The sequence below is a fragment of the Lagenorhynchus albirostris genome, chromosome 12 (assembly GCF_949774975.1).
Source record: "Lagenorhynchus albirostris chromosome 12, mLagAlb1.1, whole genome shotgun sequence".
In the NCBI taxonomy this organism is placed as follows: Eukaryota; Metazoa; Chordata; class Mammalia; order Artiodactyla; family Delphinidae; genus Lagenorhynchus; species Lagenorhynchus albirostris.
This window is the reverse complement of record NC_083106.1, coordinates 70,367,299-70,386,116: the sequence shown is the minus strand read 5'-3', so window position 1 is coordinate 70,386,116 and position 18,818 is coordinate 70,367,299. Positions and strand designations below refer to the sequence as shown.

General features: G+C 38.2%; 1 protein-coding gene across 5 annotated transcripts in view; it reads left to right on the top strand.

Annotated features, from left to right (window-relative positions):
- LOC132530576 (cytochrome b5 reductase 4) overlaps positions 1–18,818 on the top strand; it is an 83,100-nt gene that overhangs the window by 50,638 nt on the left and 13,644 nt on the right. For 4 of the 5 annotated variants that reach the window (XR_009543823.1, XM_060167806.1, XM_060167807.1 and 1 more), the window contains 4 exons: positions 710–742; positions 2,801–2,923; positions 15,441–15,581; positions 17,195–17,347. Coding sequence is in view for 4 of the 5 variants with exons in the window: in XM_060167806.1 (XP_060023789.1) it covers positions 710–742; positions 2,801–2,923; positions 15,441–15,581; positions 17,195–17,347 (450 nt within the window). In the remaining variant the exon portion in view is untranslated. The remainder of the gene's footprint in view (positions 1–709; positions 743–2,800; positions 2,924–15,440; positions 15,582–17,194; positions 17,348–18,818) is intronic. The other variant, XM_060167809.1, reaches the window with a different exon arrangement.

Below are 18,818 nucleotides of genomic sequence, written 5' to 3'. Positions count from 1 at the left end.
ACAGTCAAAAATGTGAAACTCCTGGTTGCTAATATTAGATCAGAAGGACTAAAATAATGCAGAGTCTTAAGTTCCACATAACTATTAACACAGTGAACTTTAGAGCAGTTGTTTGTAAAAATACTTCTTGCCTCACCCCCTCCTGGAATGTAAGTTCCATAAGAGCAGGGATTTTTCTCTTTTACTAACTGTGATAACTGTAACACCTGGAAAGTGCATAACACGCATAGATGCCCAATAATTTTCTTTTTCAATAACTGAATGAATATTCAACTTAGAGAACAGTAAGAAAGGAAACGCTGAGCTAGACCCAGTCCCGGCCTGTATTCAACACACGCACGTGCACACCCTGGAGTATGTGTGTTTCACTTGCTATCTCTCCCTGCCTTGCTCCTGTCTTGGTTTGTAGCATTGTCAATCTGGGACTGTCCTTGCACCAGTGTGGGTTATCCACCTGTGGGCAATTGAGTATTTACTCCTTAATTAATAGGGAGAGAAATGGAAAAATTGAAGACACATATTTAAGTAATTTGTCTCAAAACATTGTATACAGTAATTTGGTTGTGTTCAGTTTCTTTCTTTTGATTTCTCAGGATATGTTTGAGAGATGTGGAATGGTGCATGAAAGAACCATTTTAATGATCTTATATGGTGTTTGTAGACCATAGGAACTGAAGTTGGATCTTAACTGAAATTTTTTTTTCTCCAGCCCTAAGTCATGAGATTCAGGAAGATTTTTCTGGTAAGCTACCAAAAATAATTTATCTATGTACATATACACACACACGGGGGCGTGGACAGCATTTGTCTTATTATTCATTTGTATATTTTCATGTTGCAGACAAGGACATGATGTTTTCTATATAAGCAAGTACATTAATTTTTAAACGTACTCTTTTCCCTCTGGTTTCAGTTCCCCCCACGCCTTTTTTCTTTCCCCTTTTTCATCTCGTCTCTTTTCCCTTTCCTTTTCCTCTCCTTAGAAAAAAAATTTCTGTCCCCATTCTTCCTTCCGGCCCTACTCCTGACATGCAGCTTGTAGAAATATACTTAACCACACCAGACAAATTTTTCTTAGGTGTATATATTCAAATATTTAATATTGACAGAGCACATTAATTATGACTATTTCTGCATGTAAATACACAACGTGGATTTTACACAGCTGTTTAGCAATAGAAGACTCATCAAAGAATGGTGGTTTCTTGTTTTTCATGTTTTTCTTTAGCTTTATTGAAATATAATTGACAAAATTAGAATATATTTAAAGATTTAAAGTGTACAATGTTATGATTTGATAAAAGTATATGCTGTGAAAAGATTCACAGAATCAAATTAATTAACACATCCATCACCTCACATATTTACCTTTGTGTGCGTGTGTCTATGCATATGAACACAAGTTCTGTTGTCTTAGCAAATTTCAGGTATACAAGACAGTGTCATCAACTGTTGTCACCATGTTATACATTAGATCCTCAGACCTTATTCATGTTGTAGCTAAAAGTTGGTACCCTTTTATCAAGCTCTCTCTATTCCTCCCTCCCCCTGCCCCAACTCCTGGCACTATTTTGCTACTCTCTGTTTCTATGAGTGTGAATTTTTTTTTAATTCCACATATAAGTGATACCATGCACTATTTGTCTTCTCTGTCTTATTTATTTCACTTAATATAATGCCCTCTAGATTTATCATACGTTGTCGCAAGTGGTAGGATTTCCTTCATTTTTTAAGGCTGAATAATATTCCATTCTGTATTCATATATACATGTGGTTTCTTGTTTTAAAGTACTGTCAGAGTACCTTACGCCGGTTCTATACCTTCCCTTTTCTTTATACCATAGTAAGTTCTGTAAATTGTATAAATTAAGCTCTTTAAAGTCAAGGACTTCTTATGTTTGTTAAACTTCAAATCAGTGCTTACTGAATTGAATTTATTTGAATAATCTGTGTTTAAAAGTTGTTAAATTGCTACTGAATTATGTGTTTACAGTGAGGAAGGACAGATTGTTTCTAAAGATGAAAAGAAATATACTTTAGATCTTTAAAAGCACATTCAATTCATAAAATTTAATCAATTTTAAAAGTTTATTTTATTATTGTACTCATGTATTCTAAACTATTTTAAACATTCAAAAATAAAAAGAGAATCTAAAAGATTTTTAATTGTCAAAGATTGACATGCACTTTGTTGGGATTCATTCTCCTGAAGCTTTTTCTATGTTTATTGGGCTCAATATTGGTTTACTGAATTCACTCATAAGAACCCCTCAGATCCCAAGAAATGTTAAAAGAGTATAAATTAAATTTGCTTTTGTGGATCCATTCAATGGCTAATTTGTATATTTAAGTTTTTTTTTAAGCTATGTGTTAATTAGTTGCCATGGCTCCATTTGAGCTTGTATGAAAACTAGCATTATGTATTAGTTTGGCCCTTGATAAATTAATTTGAAAGAAGTTAATCTGAATCTAACATAAACTGGATTTAACACCATATAAGGCATAAACAATTTTGATGAACATGTACACAAAATTTTATTTATCTCACAAATGCTCAGTGTCATTCATATCTGATTGGGACATTTGGGTTGTTTGAGAAAGATTGGTTTAAACGTAAAACCTTATATTTAGTATCAATGAATACAATTTATCTTCTTTTCAGTGCGAGTTGATACAATTTATCTATGTATCAATTTATCAATTTATCAATTTATCTATGATACAATTTATCTATGATACAATTTATCTATTGTATCTATAGATACAATTTATCTATGAATGCAATTTATCTTCTTTTCAGTGCGAGTTGTTGAGAATGTGGGAAAAATAGAGATTGTCCTGAAGAAAAAAGAGATTACTTCTTGGAAATGCCTTGGTCATCCCCTGGAGAATCATAATTCACTTATTCCAAAGAAAGATACAGGTAGGCTGTGCTATTATTTTGAGTCCTGGGTTAATGAAAATGTTGTGTCAGTGGCTCAGTTGTATCCGAGTTTGGAAGGCCACTTGCAGTGAGCCAAAGGGTCCTTGTATCTCTCTCTGTGGAGTTGAAAGGGACATTGTGTCTGTTATCCTTCTTTTTTTTTTAAAGCAGAAATTAAATTTATGACTCTGCTATCTAATGTTTAGACATAACAAAGGTCATTAGGTAATGATACCTAAATGTAGAAACCCACTCAAACTCTTGTCCAACCATTCACTCCTTGAGGTTTTTTTTTTTTTATAAAAGGTACAGAAACAAGTTAAGTTTATGCCTTGTAGGCACATCTAGTTTTTTTCTGTTAGAGAAGGCTCATTTACTGTCTCTCTGCTTACCTAAACCAGTTTCTGAGTTTATTCCTAAAGGATGACACCATTCATTTCCTTCCTTCCTTTATTTTTTAAAGCTTTTTATGTAACTATAACATTTATAGGCAAAGGTGCATATTACAAGTGTTCTACTTGATGAATTTTCACAAAGTGAATGCACTCCATATTTTCTCTTTGAAAACTAGTAGGATTTGCCTCTTCCAAGTGTTTTGAAATTTCACGGTTTGATATACCTTAATGGGGGGTCTGCTTTCAACTTCTGTGCCGAATATTCATCCTCTTTGCTAATATTTCCATTACAGAAACTTACGATCCTCGGGCCTGGGGAATACTGATATTTCTTCCCTCCATGGTCTGTGCTTACTTTCTAGAAATAGTCTTGCTTTAAGCCTTCTTAACCAGTTCTCTGATTATCTTGTCTTTTCTCTCTCATTTTCAATTTTTTCCTTTTCTTCTACTTTTTGGGAGATTTCTTCAGCTGTGTCTTCCAGCTCTGCTGTTGTGTTACTCATTTCTACTCTCATAGTTTTAACTTTGGAGAACTCTTTAGATTTTTGTTCCTTTGTTTTAGCATCCTGTTTTCTATCTTCTGTTTTTAAGAATTATAGTGTTTGAGAGTTTTTGTCTCCCTGTGTAGCCTCTATTCCTACAGTTTGTTTATTTTGGTCCGTCTTTCGTATTAGATGCTCTTTGAATGTCTGCTGATCCTTGACCATCTGCTCATACTTCAGAGTGGAACTCTAAAAGCTGATTGGAAACTCTGTGCCTGTGGGTGTGGCTTGTTGACAGTAATATTTACTATGTGGCTGGATGGTTTCTTCGGGAAAAGTCTGATGCCAGTATTTTGTCAGAGTCTCTAGGGTAAACAGTCTTCTACCTCGCATCCAGCATTTCAGAAGTTATGTGGGAAAAGAAGGCTGGGATATCTGTAAACTTAATTTCCTTTTTTTTTTTTGCCTAGTATACTATATTAGTCTACTAAGGCTGCTGTGAAACAGTACCACAGACTTGGTGGCCTAACAACAGAAAGTTATTTTCTCACAGTCTGAAGGCCAAAAGTCTGAGACTAAGGTGCTGCCAGGGTTGACTTCTCCTGAGGCCCCTCCTTGGCTTACAGATGGTTGTGTTCACATGGTCTTCCATCTGTGTCCCTATTGCCTCTTCTTATAAGGACGTCAGTCACATCGGATTAGGGACCACCCTAATGACCTCATTTTACTTTTTGAAATACGCTGTCGCCAAGTATAGTCACTTTCTGGGGTACTGGGGGTTATGACTTTAACGCTGAAAATTGAGGGGGACACAGTTCAGCCTATAACATATACCCAATCTAGAGACCCTTTGTTTTGCCCTCTACGGAGAGAGCAAAATCCTGATATTTTGCTAGAATAGGAGAGAATCAGTCATGTGGCCGTGTGAAGTAGGGGAGGACTTCAGAAAGCAGGGGAGGCAGCATCTAGGCTTCTTCAATGAACTTTCTTCCAGAAAGTGGTTTTAGCTCTGCCTTCACTCTGATTCTAGACACTTGGTCCTGCCAATTTCTGAGCCTCAAAGGCTCACGTTACAGGTGGGTTGATTCTTGGCTTTTTGTTTGTCTAGCTTAGGATTTAGCTTTACGGAGTCTACTGAGTCAGTTACCAGTCGTTTCTTTGCTTTGTCAGCTCCCAAACTTCTGTTGCTTTTTTATTTCTGTTCTTATTGTTCTTGCAGGCTAGGCCTTAAAAAAAAACACACACACACAGAGAAAAAAAACCATCTTTGCTGTTATTTTAGGGAGGGGTTAGAAGAAACTAACTGTATATATTCAGTTTAGCATCTTTAAATATTTAAAATTATAAAAATATATTTGTGGATAGTATTTTAATTTTCAGAAAAGTATCACGTAGCTGTATTTTGAGTACATACTGTGTGTAGAAGGCTATTTTAGGTATTGTGGTACGAAACAAATAAAAGGCATCAGAAATTATTTTCCCAGGTGGAAGAAAGAACATACACAAACATGAGACTGAAGAATACTTGTATCAAGAAATAGGCCAGTAAGAGCAAGTTACATAGTGCAGGCTTGAATGTATTGTAAGTTTACCTTAAGTGAACTAACAGATGCAGATGAATTTGACCTTAAATGACTCTCCATGAATGAAGGAGGTGAATATCAAGCAATGTTTTGAAAGTGGCTTTAAAAAAACCCAAAAAAGCTATGAAGGGCTTTCCAGGTATCATTACTGGGTGCTTGCTGTGCCAGACCTTTTGCAGGTGGTAGAGAAAGGCGAGGTAAGCCGTGTATGGGAATTCAAATAGAGCCATCTTCCCAGAGCGGGAGGCCTCAATTGTGAGGTATAAGGTGGGGAGAGAGAACACAGAGGAAGAACCGAGTGATGTAGCAGATCAGAAGAGAATAGGTAAAAGACAGTGAAAATGAAAAGAGATATCATTAAAGTGAAATCTGTTGCGCTGAAATTATCTGACTCTCTAGTGATTGGAAAATCGTAGCAAACCAAGTAAAAGCGAAGTCCTAGAAATAAATGAGACTGAGAACCCAGGCTGACCTCCATTTGGAAATAGAACGAACATTGCTCAAGTATTCTCTTCTGTAATTTCCTGAGGCTTTCCATGAGCTCTTTCATCCCTGCCATAAATTTTGGCTTGAATCATGAACCATCATAGTTCGCTTTAGCTTTCTTGTCTGAAATTAGAGCCATGCATGTATTTTTCAGTGAATTAGATTTTCCACTTTGGAAAATGACTCAGAGTTCAGCGGATTTTTTTTTTTAATTTGTTTGACAGAATTAGCATAGATAATTTCTTCTTCGTCCTTTCTCTTCCTTAAATCATGACAAAAACTATAGGTTATTTTCCACACTAGCAAAGCTGAATACTTACATGATCAGAGTATTATGGTTAACTTGCTGTCAGTAGCTTCAAATGTTCAGTCTATCACATGGCTCCTTGGTTTTCAAGGAGGTTTTCATGCTGGCTTCCTCTTACTGAAATTTCGTAGTTTAAAAAATAAGCATGTAAGTTGAAGACTTAGTGCACTACCTTCTCATGTCACATCTAGAATTTACTTACACAAAAGATTCAAATATAACAAAGAACATAATCAGAGAAGAGAAACTACTTCGTTTTTACATTTAATCCAGCTGTAATAGTTAGTAAATTAAATTATATGACTAGAACCAAACTACCATTTGTAACTTGGGCGCTTCCAATTATTTTCTTCTTCCCAAAGATGAATAGATGAAGATTATGAGTGAGTAGTTGTGTGTGTGTGTGTCTGTGTGTGTGATGACTAACAAACTTGTGTCTATTAAGAGTCAAAAACAATAGATAATTGGATTGCTATTTCTGTATCCAACCTAAAGTTTATTTTAATTGTGATTGCCTTTAATATGGGATCTTAGATCACCAGACAAAGGCAGTTATACAGATTTGCCAACAAACAACTCAGTAAATGAATATTGGGATACAAAATTATAAACAAGATTTAGAAAAATTGTGTCATAATTGTGATATGTCAGCAGCTGTTTATAAACCTCTAGGTTAAATATATATAGAATCTATAACTGTCTTTACAATTCAAGTTGAACTGTATGAAATCACTGATATTTATCTTTTAACCTAAAAAAATGGCAGTTTCTCATTATTTGAACTGTACTTTCCTCAGGGCTTCCTAACTGCTCACACCACACGCGCGCGCGTGCACACACACTGAAGTACTGTCTGTAGGTGTAAATGTGCTTGTCAGCACTCTGTGAGCAGTCACTTAATGGAGGCTTTCTGTGGAGCCTGTGATTCTGCAGGCAAGGTGTTCGCTGCCACAGTGAACCACAGCTCTTGTTGCAGGGGTAGAAAGAACCGCCCTCACCCCTCCCGTCCCCTTCCTTGCCTGCGGATCAGTGTTTCTTTGCTGCCTAAAACAAGCATTCAGAATTACTGGAAAAGAAGAAAATATTGTGGATAGCAAATAGAAACTTCATTGTGCTTTGTTCTCTTAAATTGTCTGCTCAGCCCAGCAGGTGTAAAGTTGTTGCTTGCACAGTAACTATAAGATGCTTTGGCATTTTGCTGTCTTCTTATTTCTAGCGGAATGGCCTGAATATGAAGAAACACAGAATAGATGGGGCAGGCTGTAAATGAGTAAGAAATTATTTACTATATTAAAAGGTAGAATAGAAGAAGTTTAAAAACTTAGAATTCAGGCAGTTCAGGCACTTCAGTGTATAATGTTGGCTGAATTATTAGTTATGGAACTGAGGAAAAGTGATAAGCACAGAAATGTTCAAATCTAGTGACAACCTTGCTATGATGTGGACCTCATTGTCTAAGGGCCCCATTGAATCTAGTCTTGGAGAAAGAGCTTCCTTTCTCCTAACTTAATGCTAATATTTAAGTCTATAAAATCCTCACTTTGAAAGAAGGATTCAACTCACATCAGTCTAGGTGAGGTAGTAAAAGACCTGAATACACTTTAGGTATACATGTTTTTTTAAAATAATTTTTTATGTCTTTTTAAATAAACTTATTATTTTATTTATTTATTTTTGGCTGCATTGGGTCTTTGTTGCTGCGTGTGGGCTTTCTCTGGTTGCGGCGAGTGGGGGCCACTCTTCGTTGCGGTGCGCAGGCTTCACATTGCAGTGGCTTCTCTTGTTGCGGAGCATGGGCTCTAGGCATGCAGGCTTCAGTAGTTGTGGCACGCGGGCTCAGTAGTTGTGGCTCGTGGGCTCTAGAGTGCAGGTTCAGTAGTTGTGGCACACGGGCTTAGCTGCTCCGTGGCATGTGGGACCTTCCCGGACCAGGGCTCAAACCCGTGTCCCCTGCATCGGCAGGCAGATTACTAACCACCGTGCCACCAGGGAAGCCCACTTTAGGTATATTTTTAACAGTAATAGTTAAAACAGAAAGGAGTCTATGCTTTATTGTCAATTTACTAATACTGCTTCATTAGGTTTTACCCCAGTATATGGAAGAATGTGTGCCCGTACACGTTTATCATCCTAGTGTTTGAAGCTGTGTTATGAACGTATTCTTATTCATATATCCAAGAGTGGTTTGGGTGAGGATGATAAAACTATACTACTAGAGGTTAAGTGGAAGTCTTACCAGAGTTAGTGAAAAGGCTGAATAATTTTTAAAAACAGTAAAATAAATGCAATTATATAATACTTTTAAAAGTATATAATAACTAAAACTTTGTTGTTTCTTCAGCATAGGAAGGTATTCTAGTGACTTCATGGGTTTGAGTTATTTTATCCATAGTCAAAAATGTTAGATATTTGTACAGTTCTTGAAAATAGTTTGTTCTCAAGTGTTCTGCAGACCTCTGCTCTACCAGCTGAGCTATGGAAGTCTCCGCTTGTTCTCAGGGGTTCTGAACATCATCCCTGCACACAAGTTCATTGCTCATCAAGGTCACTGTCTTGGCAGAAACAGACAGCCAGCAAGGCTAAATCAGGCTGACCCCTGCTGTATGAACTGTGACAGATTCTGTAAAGGAAAAACTCAGATTTTTCTTTCCTGTGTAGGAAGAAAACTCCCTCCCTCCCTGCTGTCTTTCTCTCCTATGTGTCTCCTTTACTGTTCACACAGAACGCTTCACTTCTGACACTTCTGGTCCCAAATACGTGGAGATTTTCCTCCACAGCAAGCAGTTCTTTGCAGTACCAGCTGGTGTCTTACAAGTTAACTCAGTTCTGACACTGTCTACCTGGAGACACCATCGGATCCCACAGGTTAAGGGCTCAGTCCCACGTGATCCCTCCCCCCGTCCCCCAACGCACACACACTTCAGATGCCAGTGGCAAGCCCAGGTTACCACCTGTCCTTCTGACCAACTGGCTATAGATGGGAGGTTCCAAAGACCCCTTCCCTGGGCTTGATCAATTTGCTAGAGTAGATCACATATGATAAAGGATACAGATGAATATCCAGATGGAAGAGATGCAGAAGGTGAGAGAAGGTCTGGGAGGGTCCTGAGCACAGGAACGTCTGTCCGTGGGGAGTTGAGGTCTGTCACCCTCCCAGTGTTGATGTGTTTGCCCACCTGGAAGCTCTTTAAATCCCCTGCTATTGGGATTTTATGGAGGTTCCTCACGTAGGCATGATCAGTTATTAACTTCAGTTCCAGCCCCTCTCCCCTCTCCAGAGGGTGGGACGTGGGGCTGGAAATTCCAAACTTCTATCATAGCTGCGTCTTTCTGGTGACCGACGCTCATCCAGGAGCCCACCCAGAGTCACCTCATGAGAACAAAAATGTTCCTGGTTCTCTTATTACATAGGAATTTACAAGGGTATTAGGAATCCCGTGTTAGAGATGGGGGTCAAAGACAAATACAGTGGTTCCCCCTTTATTTGTGGTGTTGCTTTCTGAGGTTTCGCTTACCGCAGTCAATCGTGGTCCAGAAATATTAAATGAAAAATACCAAAAATAAACAATTCATAAGTTTTAAATTGTGCACCGTTCTGAGTAATGTGATGATTCTGAGTAATGTGATGAAATCTCAAGGCGTCCCGCTGGGGACGTGAATCATCCCTTTGTCCAGCACATCCCACCCGTTAGTCACTTGGTAGCCTTCCGGGTTATCAGATCAGCTCTCGCAGGATCACAGTGCTTGTGTTCAGGTCACCCTTATTTTACTTAGTTATGGCCCCAAAGCGCAAGGGAGGTGATGCTGGCAATTCCAGTATGCCAAAGAGAAGCCGTAAAGTGCTTCCTTTAAGTGAAAGGGTGAAAGTTCTTGTCTTAACAAGGAAAGGAAAAAAAAAATCAAATTATGAGGTTGTTCTACATCATGTTCTACCATGAAAACAAATCTTCTCTGTGAAATTGTGAAGAAGGAAAAAGGAATCCGTGCTAGTTTTGCTGTTGTACTTTAAACTGCAAAAGTTACTGCCACAGTTCATGATAAGTACTTAGTTAAGGTGAAAACGGCATTAAGTTTGTACAGTAAGATATTTTGAGGGAGACAGACCACATTCACATAACTTTTATTATGGCATATTGTTATAATTGTTCTATTTTATTATCAGTTATTGTTGTTAATCTCTTACTGTGCCTAATTTATAAATTACAACTGTATAATATGTACATATATATAGGAAAAACCCAGAAGTTGCAGGCGTCCACTGGGGGCCTTGGGATGTATCCCGCATGGATAAGGGGGAACTACGGTGTAAAGGACAAGAGATGCTCCTACTGTTCTTATCACTTAGGATATTACAAGAGTTTTAGGAACTCTGTGCCAGGAACCGGGGGCAGAGGCCAATATATAGATTTTCTCTTATCTCACAGCCCAGCCCCTGGTCTCTGGCCGTGAACCATTTATATCAAATGATACACAGCTAAGAAGAAACCGGCGCTTTACTAGAATCTCATTCAGTCATTAATAGCTCTCCAGTCCATCACCACATCATATGAAAAATGTCTCCCAGGGCAAGACCCCTCAAGTGTGCAGACTTTCTATTCAACCTTAATAGGTTCCAGAAACCAGAGTGGTCTCAGCAACATATGGCTTCACCCTTTCAGGCATCTGATAAAATTGAGTTAAGAGACAATATCATGTCTTGCTCTGAGCCTCTTCCAAGGTGTTAATGTAATATTGGATTTCCCTCCTTACATAACCCAGTTTCTAAATGGAATGTCTATTGAATTGAATGGCTGTAGGTTGTGGGTTTTTCTGCATGGACATATCTAGGTATGTATATCAATATATTTTTAAATATTGTAGATGTTAGTATTGATGTTTGGGGTTATTTATTTTCCATTGGAGCATTTTTTAAGTGTGTAGTTCCACTAACTGGTTGCCCTATGTTGGTTCAGGAAGATCTTAGAGGAAGACATGAGTAAAGGTAGATTGCAAATTAGGAGGTAAATAAATCATACAGGTTTCCCCACTATCCAAAAGTAGAGCCTTCCTGTGGAATCTTTCGTAAGTGGAAATGGTGTAAAGGGAAGAAGCAGTTACCCTAGGACACATCTAGCTCACGGATGCACAAGGTAAACTGAGACAAAGTGCAGATGCTCACAGGCACAGTTCAAAGTCATGGCGGCTTGATGCCGAGATGCTGAGTGTAGTTCCCGGGGAAGGAGCTTGGGGTGCTACTCTCTCTGCTCGGGGTGCACACTGCCTCCGTAACAGCTCACTGCAAAACAAACGCTGAATGCTATTTTCCCTTTTCACCGTTTTTCATAAAAGTGAAAATCCTCTTTGGATTTCTTGCAGTTAGGAAAAACAGGTACTAATGTAGATTTTTCATAAAAGATAAGTGGTGTAAAGGGAAATTTCGAAAAGCGGGGGACACCTGTATTTAGGTAATTGAAAGTAGTAAAGAGTGCTAAGAAAACCTGTGGTTGATCAGAACGGTAGGAATTGGGGATGTTGAAGAAGAGATGTACCTGGGATGGATGGTGACTTGCTGAACTGGTTCCCTAATTTGGACATTAAATAGTTAGTAGGGAGTTGTAAAGGGTGGAGGGATAATCTATAAACATTTATGCTTGAACCGATGTAGTCGAAATAAGGAGGAAGATGCTAAAGAACGACGTACTATTCTAGAACGATGATTCTCAAACTCTTTGAACAAGGCCTATGAGTTGGGGTGAGAAACTCTCATAACTTGTTGCCCCATCCACCCACATCTTCTAAAGCGACTCTGTGATCTTGGGCAAGCCGTTTAACTTCTGTAAGCCCCTGCTTCCAGCAGGGAACATGAGAGTGGATAGGTGCTTTAAAAGTGTACTAGGGGGAATTCCGGTGGTTAGGACTCTGCACTTCCACTGCAGCGGGCACAGATTCCATCCCTGGTGTGGGAACCGAGGTCCCGCATGCCGTGTAGCATGGCCAGAAAAACAGAAAGTGTACTAGGAGCAGGAAGGAGCTGAAAGACAGGTTGAAGGCAGTATGGACTCCCAGTCCAGTGCTCTCTTCCACGTCTCTCTCCCACTGAGCTTTGTCTTTATTTTAGCCTGTGAAAGTCTACTCTTTAGAAGGAAAGCTATAGTTTCTTTTCAACAAGAAGAAAAAAGGATACCCAAATTATCATATATCCTCAATATTTCAGTGTTATGCTGAATGTCTCAATATTATATGTATGTTATTAGAAGAAGTTAATGTGGGATTAACAGATACACACCACTGTATATAAAATAGGTAAACATCAAGGACCTCTACTACATAGCATAGGGAAATATATTCAATATCGTGTAATAATCTATAATGGAAAAGAACCTGAAAAAGAATGTGTTTGAGTGTGTGTGTGTGTGTGTGTGTGTGTGTGTATATATATATATATATATATATATATATATATATATATAACTGAATCACTTTGCTGTACACCTGAAACATTGAAGATCAACTATACTTCAATAAAAAAATAAAGATTTAAAAAAAAGAAGTGAGGTTTCTGGGCAGACAGTTTTCTGTCTTATGTTTTTGTTTCACCATCTCATATTTATTTTCAGTTTCTCATTTTCTTGTATAATTATGCTTATAAAACCAAAAACCTGACACTTCAATACAGGCATTATCCAGACTGAAGTCGTCAGTGCATCTGCTTTATACTCCTTTTCCCCCATTTTTCAGGTCCATGCCTGTGATACTTCTCAGTGCAACTGAAAGACGAAAACATTCTTAAGTTTTCCGTAAGACTTTTAGAACCTATTGTTAGCACGTCCTTGTGAAATTATGGCAGTTTTATTATTTTATCGGTAAGATGTTGAAATTATCTCAGTGGTGTTAAATAGCAGGAACACTGTGTTAATTCTCTAACAAGGAAAGCCAGTCAGTCACTGGAACCCAGAGTTTCCTTGTGTTTTAAGTGTAGTCAAAGAGGTGCATACTTACTCTAGCAAATCCTTTCTGGTGAAGGCTAGAGGTGAAATTGTCAGGAGGGGCACCTGCCCTGGACTCCGTGCTTAGAGGAAAACACAAGGCCTCTCTTCCAGCCGCATGGCTCCCACAGGATGAGGAGTGTGCAAGGTGAAGAATTATCCACCTGGAGTTCAGGCGCTTTCCTTCACCACTGCCCTCCAGGTATCTGGAACCCCAGAATTCCCTGCCCAAATGGCCCCAAATCCGCTTCTATCCAGGAAGTGGCCAAGGCTGTCTATGCAGAGAGCAAGTAGATGAGCCTTAACATATGGGCTGGTGCACCTACACCTGCACAAGGCTCCACTCAGGGTCAGACAGTGGGGCTGAGAAGAGGGGCGTCAGGCCATAGGCAGTCAAGGGGGTGCTGCTGTCACCCCTCCGCCATCTTCCTGTGTGGAACTCTGAGGAGCTGAAGAATCCTGAATTCGAACCTAGCCTTCTAGGTCATTATGAAAGTCTATTTCAGGGTGTAGCGTAGAACATATTTTATTTAGCAGTTATTTGTCTGATTTATAACTTTCACATATTTAGACATATAGATGGGGGTCTCATATTGTATTACCACTCCGGGTCCCAGGAAGGTCTAGAGGAAGGGATAAGGAGATCGTTTGAACCTTCATTTCTTCTTGGGGGTGAGCCTAGGTCCTCTGATCCTTCGTCGGTCCAGTACTGGATTAGGCCTTCCGGGATAACTCTGGGGCGGTACCCTTAGCTGTAATCTGGTCTAAGCTTTGCCCTGGCAACGATGCACTCTAAAGTTTATGTGCATACCGTGCTACCATGGTGACAGATGGAAAGATTTAGTGACCAGGTTCTTTGGGAGCAAAAGGGACAAGGGAAGAAAAGAATTGGATGAAACTGTGGCCAAAATGATTTCTTAGGATTCTATGTAAATTTTAGTTTTCCACTAACCATTCATTATTTGATGTAGGACCTTCACATCCTGAGGTCTGGAGTAAATCTTTCTGCACCTACTTAAATATTTTTAGGTTAAAAAAAAGAGCATGGGGCTTCCCTGGTGGCGCAGTGGTTGAGAGTCTGCCTGCCGATGCAGGGGACACGGGTTCGTGCCCCGGTCTGGGAAGATCCCACATGCCGCGAAGCGGCTGGGCCCGTGAGCCATGGCCGCTGAGCCTGCGCATCTGGAGGCTATGCTCCGCAACGGGAGAGGCCACAACAGTGAGAGGCCCGTGTACGGCTAAAAAAAAAAAAAAAAAAAAAGAGCATAATTAGGATAATAAGATGCTTTATTAGGATTAATTCCTGACATCTCTGTAAATGCTATTTTATAAAAGAGAGGAAATTATGATACAAAGTCTACTCTGGCATGCTGTTTACATCCGAAAGAAAATTTACAAGTGAAAATATTCATGCTTTCAGAACTTCTGTAACAAGATCTTCCAATCCAAGTGGTATTATTTTGCTCTGTATACAAATAATATTTCCTGAGCTTAGGGTATTAATTTCAAATATTTCCCGTACTTATAGAAATACTTGATTCCTTTCGTTTATTTGTATTTTAGTACCACAAACTTGGCATCTTCAGTTTTTCACTTAAATTAATTTTCCAGATAATCAGAACTTATACCCTTAAACCTAAGTTTATTTTTTGTTTTAATCATTTTTTGACCATTGAAATGTTCTATAATTCATATACATAATGAATTTTGTGTATATATAATACACATATACAGAGACACAAGAATGTATTTTTCCTGCCTTTATCAAAGAAATATTTCTAAGTTATTGAATAGTGCTGGTATTGTTAAACCTTAAATATTTGAGTTTCAGGACTTTTCCATTCTGTAAGAAAAGAATTTAGAATGAGCTTTGTTGATTATCAAATATCTTTCACATCTACAGTTTAATTATATAGCTGTTATAGGCTTAAAGAATGGAATTACTTTAAAAAGTAAATTTAAGAAGAAATAAACTAGACTTTAATTTCTTAGGCTATAATGGTTTTAACATGCTATAACAACAGACATGAGGAAATAACACTCATTTTATAGAGCTTATTTTTCAAATTACAGAAGTACTTACAGGTTTTAGAAAATGGATATCACAGGAAATAAAATGGAGAAAACTAACACTATAAGATTTTCAAAATACTGACGAATTTTTTAAATGTCACAGGCCTGTTAGTGAAACTCAAGCTCACTAAAGAGCGAAAGCTGAGCCTGTGTTTTTGCGTGGTAGGTCTGAGAGTACTGCTTATTTAATTTATTCCTCACTAAGAGAAAATGAATCACTTTCTAGGTTTGTACTACAGAAAGTGCCAGTTAATTTCCAAGGAAGATGTGACTCATGATACGAAGCTTTTCTGCTTGATGCTGCCGCCAAGCACACATCTTCAGGTGCCAACTGGGCTACATGTTTACTTCAAGCTAACTATTACAGGTAAGGCAAGCAGAGGCTTTGCGGAAACATTTTCTTCTTTTATAAGCAGTTCGGAATCAGTACTAATCTCTCGAGGAAGCGCCCATTTAGGTTATTAATAAAATGTTTCTGGGCAGCTAGACTTAGTGATAGCCAGATTCTAGGTTTGTGGATGCAGTGATCCTACATGTGGGAACTATAGCTGTGCTGCATCACTGTATGAACAAAGAAATTATCACTAGTCACAGAGGTAGTGCCACCAGCATTGTAATTTATTACTAACAAAGCCTTAAAGGAAAGAGGTGAGGGAGCACACAAATGGTCTTCCGTGAAGACAACTGCCAGAAACACACACTAACGTCTCTTATTTAACCACTTACGGGTCTGTCATTTATGAAGTTGAATTTATAAAACTGAAAACGAGTGGATGATTATAAATGATTTCCTTGCATGTGCCACTAGTATAAGAAGCTCTGTAAACATACTCCTTACTGTGTAAATTCTTTTTCCCTCATTTTCGTCCTGAAATTACCTCATTTACTTGTTTTAAATACCTTTCTTAGCGATGTCTGACATCTTCTTAGTCTTTTGAAACTGCAGAAGATAACACTCCTAGCCTTTCCAGCAATCAGCCTCACGGACTACCAGCCAGGATTTGGTGACTGTGGTTTGTTTTGATGGCACTGTTCAGTTTTTCTCTTCATCATCACTAATGCCAAGTTATCATTCAATAGCTGGTATCTTCCCCAGTGTGGTTATTGTCAATGTATTATGATTTACATATAGATTAATTTTTGTATATGTGATGGAACCATGTATAAAATTTTGGTCTTTCAAATATGTGGTGACTCCTCTTTCTTTGGAATTTGGCTGGCTAAAGTATGACTTCTTATTAATTTTACCCTGTTTTTTATTATTATATTCTTAGAAGTAGTTGGATTAACATTCCTCTCAGTTACCAAAGTAATATATAAAATATTAAGTTGTTAAAACAATTCGAAATATATAAAGTAAAAAGTGAAATTCTTCCCTTCCTGGAACGCAAATGATCCCACTGGCCATTGGTACCCATTGTTAAAAATTTGGTGTATGGGGACTTCCCTGGTGGTCCAGTGGTTAAGACTGCATGCTTCCACTTCAGGGGGCACGGGTTTGATCCCTGATCGGAGAACTAAGATCCCACATGCCGTGTGGTGAGGCCAAAAATAAATAAATAAAATAAAATAAAATAAAATCTTTTAAAAATTTGGTGTATAATTAAAATTATTATGTAAGTACCTTCTCGCATCTCTGTGTAAACTTTTAATGCCATTTTTGTTGTAGCCTATTACAAAGCTTACATGTTGATGGTGTAGATGGTTGTCTAAGTTTATTAACATAAAACCCCATCACCTTATGCCACGCTTAATAAAAACAGATTATTTATATTATGGGTAGATTACTGATTTGTTAACATTATCTCAGCACACATAGGTTTAGTGTATATATACATGTACTACATACATATAGAACGTAGAATTAAGTTCACATTAAGTGTACAGTTTTAAATATATACTGATAGCATCATAAAATTTGTATGCTTCATCTTCATTTAGATTTTTAGATTTGAATTTCTTTGTTGTGACTTTTTCCAGGTACTGAAATTGTGAAGCCATATACACCCGTATCTGATTCCTTATTCTCAGAGTTCAAGGAACCAGTTCTTCCCAACAATAAATACGTCTACTTTTTGATCAAAATCTACCCTGCTGGACTCTTCACACCAGAGCTTGATCATCTTCAGATTGGTTAGTATATATATTTTTTAACCTAGATTGTGTTCTGGATTGGATCACATGTTACAGTTTCTTTTAGTTATTTCCCTGTGGGAGTCTGTCAGATATCTTAAACTCATCATGTCTGCAGCCAAAGTCGTGTTCTCTTAGTCCCACCAACCTATCCTTGCTTCCATATCCCTCATCTGTTATCTGCAGCATCACTGTTCATCCTCGACCCAATCTGGAGACTCGAGTCATCGCTGCGTCTTCCCATTTTCTCCCTCCTAATCCAGTCAGTCACTAAGTTTTATTGAGTCTACCTCTCAGTGACTTTTTAATCTTTCTTTTCTATCCCTTCTGCCACCTTCTTAGATCAAGCCTTCATCATTTCTCTCTTAATCTGTAATTGGTCTCTCTCAGTTGCCTCTAACTGGTATCTTTCTATTAATCTGCATTTTCCAGTTCTTTTTCCATACTGCCTTGATGATAGATTTAATCATGTTGCTCTGCAGCTTTGACGCCTTGGATGGGTCTCCATAACCTGAGTAGCACAAGTATTTTGTATGGTGAGAGGTGAAGCTGGAAAAAGCATCCAAGTCTTTGCAGGTCATGAAGAGGACTTAATCAGTTAGTCCAGAGGTTTGTCTTCCTCATTCTTAGGTGCTTGAGTTTTTTAGAATGCCTCTCTCTACCTGTCAAGTACCTTTTTAAAAATATTTTTTAACAATATCACTTACTTTATGAAGCCTCCCTCCTCTTCTGAACCCCTCGGTAACTAACACTTTGTTCATTGATCTAGGATAAGAATAAATAATATTCCTTCTTTACAGGATTTTGAGTTTAAGGATAGATATGTCTTGTCTTTGTATTTTCCATACCCAGCAGGGCAGTTAGCACATAACAGGCTCTCAATAAAAGTACTATGAGAGAATTAATAAAGGGACTATAAGGAAATCTACTAATATTTAGAGACCACCCCCCTTCCTGTTTCTACTCCTTTTTCTGTGTCTTCAACTTTTGACTGCCTTTTGCGTAACAATAAAAGAGCTCTTCCCCTTTTAAGACCGTATTAGCAGTAATATCGAGTGAAGTAGATCACTAAAATTTGGAAATAGAGAAAATTTGCTGCTCTCTGAAAGTTAAGCTCAGCAGTCTACATATAATAGATGTGATGAGTCATCTTTGGTTACATAAATCAAAATATTGGACATAAATGTGAACCTAACGAATTTTGGAATACCTACATATCTAGTGAAGGTGATATCACCTTGCGAAGGACTGACAACATGATTGTAATATAGCAGCTGGAAACTTAACTGATGGTATTATAACCTATCCGTAGAGATTGTGTAGCAGAGAGCAGGGTGGAGAGTCAGCATCGAGCACGGGAAAGGAAAGCCAAAATAGCAAGATCAGTGTTTTTTCATCTTCATCTAGGGGACTAATCATGACACAGATACTGGTGCCACTTAGAGGGTTGTGCGCTGGCATGGCAGTGGCA